The sequence below is a fragment of the Echinops telfairi genome, unplaced genomic scaffold, assembly GCF_000313985.2.
Source record: "Echinops telfairi isolate 266 unplaced genomic scaffold, ASM31398v2 ScPeMD7_7425;HRSCAF=8463, whole genome shotgun sequence".
Taxonomy (NCBI): domain Eukaryota; kingdom Metazoa; phylum Chordata; class Mammalia; order Afrosoricida; family Tenrecidae; genus Echinops; species Echinops telfairi.
In genome coordinates, this window is record NW_022111325.1 from 7,362,427 (window position 1) to 7,374,053 (window position 11,627).

Here is an 11,627-nt window from a genome sequence, read left to right on the forward strand (position 1 = left end):
GAACATGGTGAGTTTCCGAGATTATAACTCTTTATCAGAGGAGAAAGCCCAGTCTTTCTCCCTCAGGGCAGCTGCAGTGTGTAACTACTATGCCACCAGGGCTCCTGACCAACCTATAGGGCATCTTATTCTCAAAGACTTCTTAAAGCCTAAACTGACATGAAATATATTACTTCTCTGGAGTTCTCCCAACCCCAACTCTGAAAGGGGAGAGAGCAAGCTCCAGAGAACACACAAATCTGCCTTGAAGTACAGTCAGAATGCTCCTTAGAAGCAAGGAGGTGAGCCTTGGTTTCACACTGGGTATGATGTCAGGATAGAGCAGTCCTGGAAAAGGACATCATGCTAGGTAAAGTCTAGCGGGCAGTGAAGCTGAAGGCCCTCAATATGATGGATTGAAACAATGGCTACAATGGGTTCAAACCCAGCAATTCTGAGGGTAAGCAGTGATTTCTGTTGCACAGAGTTGCTAAGAGTTGGAACTGATTCGACAGCACCTCACAACAGCTGTGAAAAAGAAACAAAACGCTGCCATGGAGTCAATGTTGGCTCACAGGGACCCCTGTGGGTTTACAAGACTGCTTACAGGGAGGAAGCAGAAAACCCAGTCTTTCTCCCGAGGAACTGCTGGTGTTTCCAGCTGCGTCCATGCAGATTGCAGCTCTAACCACTACACCAGGGCCCCTTTGAAAAAGAACAATGTTATTAAATTCTTTTTTAACTCTTTTTAAACTGAGCTATCACAAAAATATACTCATATATTGTGAGGGCATTTTAGAGTTGTAGGGAGTCCCCAACACAGATGGGCTGTTTTTGACAAGAATTTTAAGGTTGCTTGTTTGAAATTCAGAAAGCACTTGTTCTGCCGAGGTACTGATTAGGAATCCAGATCTACACTAACGCTTCATTTCCAATCTCTCCCTCAATCTCCCAGTCTAGGCAACCAATGGCTAGGCAACCCCACTGCCAACAAGTCAATTCCGACTCTCATAGGACAGAGTAGAACTGCTCCTTCTGGCTCCAAAGATGATGAATCTTGATGAGAGCAGACAGCCTCATCTTTCTCCTGTGCTGGCTTGGAACAGTTAGCAGCCCAACTCTTATGCTACAAGGCCACCAGACCTCCCAGTGGACCTTTAAGACACTTCTGTTTTCCAGGAGTGTCTACATGTTTCTCCTTTTCTATCATGGGCTTTTCATAAATAGGGTATTTTAAAGCTGGGAAATGCCTAGTAATTTTGCATAACCTAAAATGTATTAATATTCATCTTTTACATTTGACTGAAATCCTACTTAAAACTTTCAGCAATCAGAAACTTAAACATGGGCAAAAGTGTAGTACTATGTCCTAGTAGTTTGATGTGTGTTTAAGGACTTTATACATTAAAGATATATTTTAAATGTAGTAACTCGGGTTGATAAATTTAATGATCAGAATCATAAAATCATTTTATGATAAAATTAATCTTTTTATATAAAATGAAATGATAGTCTAATACCATGGAGTGCTGAACAACTAAACTATGAAACATGATTACAACTTAAATTGTGGTTTCTTCATCTCAAGTCCCTTTTAACGCAGAATTAGACAACTTTCAAAGCCTAATAGTGTTATTTAACATTCTAGTTGCCAAACGATATCCTTTAGGGCAATTGGGGAATTTTCACAGCTGCCAGGAAAGCTTTAGAAAAATGTGAGGATTAAAAAATAGACACCGCCTAGGATGAGTCCTACGGGACCAGTGGTGTGAGTGGCGAAACAGGGAGGGTAGAGGGAGAGTGGGTAGGAAAGAGGGAACTGATTACAAGGAACTATATGTGACCTCCTCCCTGGGGGACGGACAACCGAAAAGTGGGTGAAGGGAAAAGTGGGTGAAGGGAGCCGTCGGACAGGGCAAGATATGACAAAATAACAATTTATAAATTATCAAGGGCTCAGGAGGTAGGGGGGAGTGGGGAGGGAGGGAAAAAATGAGGACCTAATGCCGGGGGTTCAAGTGGAGAGGAAATGTTTTGAGAATGATGAGGGCAATGAATGTACAAATGCGCTTTACACAACTGATGTATGTATGGATTGTGATAAGAGTTGTATGAGCCCCTAATAAAATGATTTTTTTAAAAATAGACACCGCCTAAAATAGAGCTGTACAATCAGAATACTTAGATCTTAGGACTCTAACTGTATTCCTTTATTTTTCTGTAAGTCATTTACCATTTCGCATCTGGCAGCTTCAGCAGCAGCCTTCTCATTTCCAAACAAGTACCCTTGACTTCCCATCGTGTTTCAGATAAATGAATCCTCAGATGTCCTAGAGGGTGGACCTCATGACTGAGACCCTTTTCTAGATATGGACAAGCCACTGTCGTTTCTGTTGGAACAGAATATGCTCCTAACTGAACTCTCACTGGAGTGCTTCAGATGCTCACAATAGTTGTTTTTTTTCCTCCCCCAACACTTCTGGTCCACTCACAACATTAAGGATGTTAATGGCCAGAACTGGTCGAGGCAATGAGGTACATGGATTAGTCACATTTGAGTCTCTCGGTCTGGGGTTCCTCCTTGTAATGAGAAATAATTTGGATCAGGATGCAGCAGTTGATCAGAAGGAAGAACAAACTAGCTAACCAAACAAAGAGAAAGGTGTTCTTTCCTTGAAACTCGAGAGCGTATGCAGGAGCTAGCCATAAGGCCTGCCCGATAAACCACAAGCTTAGGAGAACCACAGCTCTTTTCCAGGGCATCCTGACGAACGGCATCACAAGCGGTAGGAGGCAGAGATACCACAGAAAGTACTGGGAGGTGCAGACTTTGTTAAAAGTCACGAAGATGGCCGTATGGAGAAAACAACAGAAGAGCAGGTCTCTGTGATAGGCCAGGGACACGGCTGCGAGCAGGAGGAGCTGGGGCAGGAACGCAGCCATCCCGAGCGGGAAGCTCCACTCGCTCTCGGCAGTCAAGTACAGCATGTAGAAGTAGGGAGAAAAGTTGTGCCGGATATCCCGCCGGGTCAGATGATAAAGGTAGGTGTGCTCCACAAACTCCCAACCGTACTTAGAGTAAAAGCCAAAGCCCAGGGCAAAAAACGTGAGCCCAGCCCCGGCGACGAAGAGCAGCACAGCGCCGCTGCAGAGCCCCTTCAGGAGTGCGCACGAGCGCGCCCGGAGAGAACCCCGGGCCTGGCAGCAGGCCTCCTGGGGGCGTCCTGGCAGCAAGTGCAGGGCCATGGGAAGGACGTAGGTCACCGGGTACATCTTCATATGCACCGCGAAACCGTACAGCACTGCCGCGCGGGCCACGGCCCGAGTCTCTAGGAAGTACAGGGACAGCAGCACCAGGGAGGTGACGATCGAGTCCGCGTTGCCCCGGCTGGACACTGCCATCGGCAAGGGGTTGAGAAGCCAAAACACACAGTAGCCGCACGCCCGGCGGCGGCCCAGTCCCCTGAGCAGCAGCAGGCGGTGCAAGAGGAGAGCGGTGAGGAGGTCACAGCTGATGAAGAGGAACTTGCCGAAGAGTTCGCTGAGGTAGACGTTGGGGGTGAGGAGCCAAGCGAGCAGCGGGGTGTAGCGGTAGGTGGCCCGCAGGTACGGGGAGCGCCCTTCCGTGACGAAGCGCGCGGCATCCGTGAAGACCTCGTAGTCCACGTCCGTATACCGCAGGCGCAGGGTCCGGTCCTGGAAGACGCCGTAGAAAACCAGGGCGACCCGAGCCAGGAAGGCCACGCCGAACACCCCGGCGGAGGGCACCCGCCGGCTCAGGAGCCATTCTCCCCAGCGATTCCGCGAGCTCATGCTCTGGCTGCGCCAAGGCCACGGAGCCCCCGCTCTGAAGCGACTCCCAACTTCCCAGCGCCGCTCCGGGCCCCGGCCTCAGCTCGCGGGCGCATTTCTCACCAACAGAGAGGAACGACTGAGAGCTTGGGCCGCCCACTTCCGGGACGGTGCCCCGCCCCCTAACAGACTTCCGGTTTCCGCCCCGACGCGGGGTTCGCGGTCGCTTCCACGACAAAATTACCTGCCTCCGGATTGGCTCTCGCACTTTCTTCTTCCTGGAGGGGCAGGACTTCCGGTCCATGGGGAACGGGACATCCGTTTGCCAGGAAGGCGGGGCTCGATGGGAGCGGGGGTTTTGTGTGGCGGAGGTTTTTCTTCTTTCCACCCCGGGGCTGCAGCCGCGGCGATCAGGCTTTCACCCCGTCCGCGGTCCGCGCTGGTCCCCCGGGGCTTCGATGGCTCCCAGGACTCGTATGTTCCCTCCTGCGCGGCGACAGTGGGCTCAAACATAACCATTGTCAGGATGGCGCGGGACTGGGCAGTGCTATTTCTGTTGCACACTGAGTCGGAACTGATTGGTAAACACCTAACAACAATTGTGTTTGAATCGCTCCTTTCCTTGCATTTCCAACGCCCTGCGGCGACTCAGTTTACTAGTGTATGTTGAGCACCTGAAGTCTACTAAGCTCTGTAGCAATCACTTTTACCCGTTTTTACAATCTGTAACGAGTCTAGTGTCACTTGTCTCTCAGTCTACCGCCATGTTAATACTGGTAAACAGTGTTTCAATTGATTCTTTCCTCAATGACCTTGAAAGACTCCCAGCTGCCCAAATAATAAGAAACCCCTTCGCCTCCATTCACTCACTACTATTGGCTTTATTTTTCAACCTATTCACCTACAGCAGTTCTCAACCTTCCTAAAGCCACAACCCATTAATACAGTTTCTGCGACTCTTCAATACAGTTCCTCATGTTGTGGTGACACCCAACCATACAATTATTTTCGTTGCTACTTCATAACTAATTTTGCTACTGTTATGAATTGGGTGACCCCTGTGAAAGGGTTGGTCAAACCCCGAAGGGGTTATGACCCACAGGTTGAGAACTGCAGACCTATAAAGTTCTGGGTTTGTGTTTATACCTATTGTATTTTTTCTCATGCTGTACCCCCTACAAAGAATCATATTTCTCTCCACTTATGTAAATGTCTTTCAGTAAGAGGCTTTGGTGGCATAAAGGATTACAGACTGAGCTGGTAAACACGAGGTTAGCAGCTGTTCCGTGGGAGGAAGATGAGGCATTCTGCAATTCCTCAAAATGTACAGCCTCAGAAGCAACCATGGAAGAAGCACACCAGCCTGTGTGATCAGGAGGTGTCGATGGGATAAGGTATCAGGCATCAAAGACCCAGAACAAAAAATCATATCAATGTGAATGAGGGGGAGTGTGATGGAGTGGAGACCCAAAGCCCATCAGTAGGCAACTGGACATCCCCTTACAGAAGGGTCACAAGGAAAAGACCAGCCAGTCAGGGTGCAGTATAGCACTGATAAAACATACAACTTTCCTCTAGTTCTTTAATGCTTCCTCCCCTCACTATCATGATCCCCAATTCTACCTTACAAATCTGACTAGACCAGAGGATGTACACTGGTACCGATAGGAACTGGAAGGAAACACAGGGAATCCAGGACAGATAGACCCCTCAGGACCAATAATGAGAGTAAAGATACCAGGAGGTTAAGTGGAAGGTGGGGGGAGAAAGGGGGAACAGATCACAATGATCTACATATAACCCCCTCCCTGGGGGATGGGCAGCAGAGAAGTGGGTGAGGGGAGACATAGGTCAGTGTAAGACATGGAAAAATAATAATTTAGAAATTATCAAGGGTTTGGGAGGGGTGGGGGGAAGGGAGGGGAAAAATGAGGAGCCGACACCAAGGGCTCAAGTAGAAAGAAAATGTTTTGAAAATGATAATGGCAACATATGTACAAATGTGCTTGACATAATGGATGGATGGATGTATTATGATATGAGCTGTATGAGCCCCCAATAAAATGATTTTAAAAATTAAACATTTACAGCCTCAGAAACACCAAGGAGCAATTCTACTATCCTATAGGGTTACTAGGGTGGGGATAAGTTGGAATCACAGTGGATTTTTGTCATTTAATACTAAGCTCAAGCCAAAACTCTTATGTGTACTTTTCCTAGAGCTTAGTGGGTCGAAATGATCTCTTCTTCCCCAAATTTACTGTCTCTGAATTTTAAAATGTTTCTTTTGCTGTTCTTTATGAGGTACACTATCTAATTTTTTGTAGTCGTTTAACAAAATAGACCAGCTGTACCATGTGGTCGCTGTGTGAACACTGGACAAGTCATCCCGCTTTACTTCCACTACATTTATTGAGCACCCTTCTAAGCCTGACATCATGCTACTTACCCAGCTGTATTGGTGGCCAAACACTGGCATGGATCTCAGTCAAGTGACCGAAACAGAAGTTGTTGTTATGTTGAGTGCCAAATCAGTTCTACTCAGCAACCCTATGCACAACAGAAGGAAACACTCTCTGGTCGTGCCCTATCCTCACATTGATGCTGTGTTTCAGCCCATTGTTCCGGCCACTATTTCAATCTGTCTCACGGAGAGGCTTCCTGTTTGACTGACCCTCTACTTTCCCAAACACAATGGCCTCTTCCAGGGACCCGGTCCTTTGGATTAGATGCCCAAAGTACATGAGACAGCGTTTCACCATCTTCACTTCTACGGACCAGCATTCTGGCTGTACTTCTTTCTTCTTTTTTCTTGTCATTATACTGTTGCCGATTCTGTGGTTAGTTATTAATTTTTTTATTTAATCATTTTAATGGGGGCTTATGCAACTCATCACAGTCCATACATACATCCATTGTGTCAAGCACATTTGTTGCCATCATCATTCTCAAAACATTTGCTTTCTACTTGAGCCCTTGGTGTCAGCTCCTCACTTTTTCCCCTCCTGCCCCCTCCCCCCTCCCTCATGAACCCTTGATGATTTAAAAATTATTTCATCATATCTTACACTGTCCGACGTCTCCCTTCACCCACTTTTCTGTTGTCCATCCCCCAGGGAGGAGGTTATGTGTAGATCCTTGTAATCGGTTCCCCCTTTTCGCCCCACCCTCTCGGTATTGCCACTCTCACCACTGGTCCTGAAGGGATCATCAGTCCTGGATTCCCTGTGTTTCCAGTTCCTATCGGTACCAGAGTACATCCTCTGGTCTAACCAGATTTGTAATGTAGAATTGGGATCCTGATAGTAAGGGGGTGGGGGTGGGAAGAAGCATTTAGGAACTAGAGGAAAGTTGTATTTTTCATCGTTGCTACACTGCACCCTGACTGGCTCATCTCCTCCCCGCAACCCTTCTGTAAGGGGATGTCCAGTTGCCTACAGATGGGTCTTGGGTCCACAGTCCGCTTTCCCCCTCATTCACAGTGATTTGATTTTTTGTTCTTTGAAGGCTGATACCTGATCCCTTCGACACCTGGTGATCACACAGGCTGGTGTGCTTCTTCCATGTGGGTTTTGTTGCTTCTGAGCTAGATGGCCGCTTGCTTACCTTCAGGCTGTACTTCTTTCTAGAGAGATTTGTTTGTTCTTTTGACGGTCCATGGCATATTTAATATTCTTTGCCAATACCATAAGTAGTGAAATAAATTCACAAGTAATGAAAAATTGTGGCTGTGGTAGTTCTATGAAAGGGGTGTGTAGTACGCTCTTTAGGGGGTTTGATCCAAGCTGAGGGCCTACACAATTGGGCAGGTGGGGTTGGAGGCAGGAAATGGAAAGAACTCCACAGAAGGAGGACTATGGGCAAAGTCCAATAAAATTGGACATTCCTTGACCTCAAGTTTCATGTATTGCATGTCTTTGTTCCTTGAATGGTATCTTCAACATAATAGCAACTTGGTGATTATTTGTGGATTTTTCTTGAATGTAATATCAAACATGTTCCAACCTACCTTTTAGGTCCAAAACTGGCCTTTGCCCACCCGGTGACTATTGTCCCTGTGAAGTGTTCTCCAAAGAGGTTCTCTCTTTAGAACATGTTAGTGCCAAGTTGAACCTATTATTTTATGTTTTTCCTCACACATTTGTATGTTGTAAAAAAATCTTCGGAAGACTATGCATTTCAGATGCCTTATATAGGGTCTCTATGAGTTGCAATCGATTGAATGGCAGCGTGACTATACTTCTTAGGTCTTATGACTCATCCCTAGATAGAGTTTCCTAAATGTTGTGGACCAGTGGTTCTCAACCTTCCTAATGCACGACCCTTTAATACAGGTCCTCATGTTGTGGTGACCCCCCAACCACAAAATTATTTTTATTGCTACTTCATAACTGTCATTTTGCTACTGTTATGAATCATAATCTGATATGCAGGATGTATTTTCATTGTTACAAATTGAACATAATTAAAGCATAGTGATTAATCAGAAAAACAATATGCAATTATAATTCATGAAGTGCCATTTTACCTCCAATACTGCTGCTTCCAGCACAGTAGCTGCTTTTAATAGACTAGCTGCTCTCTACACAGTAGCTGCTCTCTACACATGTGTGACTGGTCCATGTAAGTACATTATGGCTCCAACCTTGTCACACACACCTGTATCTGTACTGGGGTGTATGTGATGGGGTTGGTGGGACGATGTCATCATGCCAGGTACTCATATGTAGACGTATCTGCATGTGGGCGGACCCGCCTGGAGATGGATAGAGGAGCGGTATCTCGGTTTCTAAGACCACCGGAAATATGTGATTTCTCAATTCCAATTCATATATGGAGCCCTGGTGGTGGAGTGGGTTTCTTGTTGGGCTGCTAGCCACAAGGTGAGTGGTTTGAATTCACCAGCCAGATGGTGGAAGACAGATGAGGCTTTTAGTCTCATAAAGATTTACAGCCTCAGGCCCCCGAAGGGGCAGCCCTATAGGCTGGCTATGAGTGTTGGTAAAGGGTCCAATTTGACCTTCCTTGTGGCTTCTCTTTCTGAGGAGCAAAGTAGAAGTCATTAACTTTGGGGGTCTGTTGCCTGTACTCCAGGAGAATTCAGGGCTGAATATTTATAACCAGGCCTTCTATGGGTAAAGATAGAAAAGGGTAGTAGATCAATTGATTTCTTTAGATTTAGTGGAAGAAATTTTGGGTAATTAGAGGAATAAGCTTTAAGGTTGTCTGTGGGGGCTGCAAAAAGTGTGTGGGAAAACCCCATTACCTTTCATTCCATGGTTCCATAAACTCCCCGAAGCCCTTTGTACAAGGGAAAGGAGACTTGGTGTAGTCAGCTATGGAACTGCTCACTGAAAAGTCACCCTCAAATGCACAGTCCCTCTCGAGAGGAAGATGAGGCTCTCTGCTCCCATAAAGATAAAAGCTCCGAGAAGAACCATTCTCTGCCCTCCAAGGTCACGATGGGTCATACGGGTGCACTGACAGTGAGTTTGGCTTGAGTCTGTCTAAGGAAAATGTACACATTGCACATCTTCAAGGTTGCATAGAAGAGAAACTGAACGTGTGGATCACTGGCCAAAAGGGACAATAGCCCAGGACCAGATAGTAACTTGACTTTGTTGGATTACGCTAAACCAATTTTTAGATTTCTGGGTTTTAGTGTGTGTGTGTGTGTGTGTGTGTGTGTGTGTGTGTGTGTCCCTGTCCTTTGAAAGATCCTAAAAATCCTATGGTGTAAGAGACCTAGTTTTACCCAAAGTAAGCTAGCTTTTGTCTTTGACTCTGGAGCAATACACCTGGAAACAACTGGGATACCTTGGTTTGGGACTTTTAGGCCACACCTAGGTATTTGTGCTGGCAACTAGGGAGGAGCTCACTGTGAAGTCCGATAGCAACTAGCTTCAAGAAGTGTAGTTTAACCTATCTTGTGAAACTGATTAAATCAAAGCTCTGCACACAGAGGCCCAGAGACCTTCCTGGCTCGTGTGAACATCTGCTTTGGGGAGGGTAGTGCATCGTTTAGGACACAGGAGCTCCACATGAGTGCTCTCCCCATGCGTATCCTTCATTTGTATCCTTTTTCGCTGTACACCACGGTCAGGAGTACAGAGGACTCTGTGAGTTCTGAGCCCTTTCCAGCACATTCCTGCCCAAAGGGGCCGTAGGAGGCAGCAGGTCAGAAAGTACGGGTACCTGTCCTGTGGACTCCTGACTGTGGCCAGCATCCTGAAGGCAGCCAGTCCTCAATGTGTGGCCTGCAGGTTAGAAGGTTGGGAGATTGGAGCTGGCGCCTGCTTGCTCGGCAGGCCGATAGATGGTGTTCCTTCAACTGACCTCACCCTGGGTGGCTGGTCAGAAAAGAGTGCTGTAGAAAATGGAGAGGTGGAGCTATAAGGACTGGCTCAGGAGCCACCTTTTGGAGATTGGATGAATGCTTATCTGTCCATGCAGGTACCAAAACTGACAAGGGGAGATGTGGAAAAGGAGTGGAGGGAAGAGATGTCCTGAATTAAGGTGACCAGATTTAAAGCAGGACACCATTGACCAGGGCGGGAGGAGGGGGGGGCGGTTCTTGATTAAAATTTTGGTCTATATGGACCAAATAGATCGTTCCCTAGCTTGTCGTGCATTCTTTCAAAAAATTGGGACTTTTTTAAAACGTCAAAAATTGGGACTGTCCTGCCAAAAGCGGGACGCCTGGTCACCTTACCTGAATGTTCCCAGGCAGGCGGACATCCCTGTAGTGAAGCTTAATTCCAGCCTCCTGCAGAGGCAGGGGATTGTGTAAGGTGGCTCTTCTAGTCAAAGTCTCGAACTCCCACCAAACCACCTTTCCCTGCATGGGTGGGTAAGAAGGTGGGAGAAGATGCTGGTATGATTCACCTGCACTTGTGAATAGGGTTTCCTGGAGTGCCTTACTGCTGTGTATACATTGAGCCCTCCAAGAAGCAGGAGGAAGGATCTCACTACCAGCAAGAGTGGAGCATGTCCTCTAGACCTGAGATCCCTGCACAGTGAGCCTCCTGTGTCCAGAAGACAACTACACCATCAGAGGAGCACAGCAGAGCCAGGAGTGACAGCAACTGACAGAGGGATGGACTTCCCAACCCACAGAGCAAGGAACGCCCAACACTTTTGTGCAGGAGCCCGGCTTGCGGAGCGAAGCACCTCTTGGACACTTCATTCAGGAAGGTGGGCTTGCAGACCCTCGGAGATTGAACTGAATGCTCGCAGTGGAGTGTATGCCCTGCAGGCATTTGTTAGCAACCTGGACAAGACTTTGTAACAGGTCCTAATAAACAGCTCAACCCCGGGCATTTCTCACTGGTATTATACAACTTGTTAACCTCCTCAATAAACCCTTTCATCATGAATTTCATCTGTGAGTTCTACACAGCCATTTTAATGAGTATTAGCAACTAGAGAGGTAAAACGGAACGCGAAACCCTCCTTTCCCACAGGTAGGCCTATGAGTTCAAGTAGTGACAGTATGGGTTTAGGTTTCTAAAAGCAGCTAGAATGAAGAACAAAGATGCGTCCATTTTATTTAGTCTCTTGTTCTTAACAGACACAAATGAAATCAAACAACACACATGTCTCTTTCCCCCCCCCCCCCCCCTGGGTAAATCTGGCCTGGCTTAGTCTGCAATGCGGTGAACAGAAAAACCATCTCTAGCTACTTCTGTACCAGTCGAGGGGGCCATGTTGAGCCAGGGGACCCAGGCCAACTCTACAGTAAAGGTAGTCTGTTATGTCACAAACACTCCAGGTGCACTAGCAGCCTGGGGAAGAGGGGCAGTCCCTGGCTCCCAGCAAACTAGCTTCCCAGTTCTACTCAGGCCTCCTAGGGAAAT

At 47.1% G+C, this 11,627-nt stretch overlaps 1 protein-coding gene across 1 annotated transcript; it reads right to left on the reverse strand.

Moving 5' to 3' along the window:
- Positions 1 to 2,167: 2,167 nt before the first annotated feature.
- PIGM (phosphatidylinositol glycan anchor biosynthesis class M) lies at positions 2,168 to 3,887 on the reverse strand. Its single transcript, XM_004716551.2, has one exon. It carries the CDS (start codon positions 3,790 to 3,792, stop codon positions 2,524 to 2,526), a length of 1,269 nt encoding a protein of 422 aa, XP_004716608.1. The 5' UTR covers positions 3,793 to 3,887; the 3' UTR covers positions 2,168 to 2,523.
- Positions 3,888 to 11,627: the final 7,740 nt, after the last annotated feature.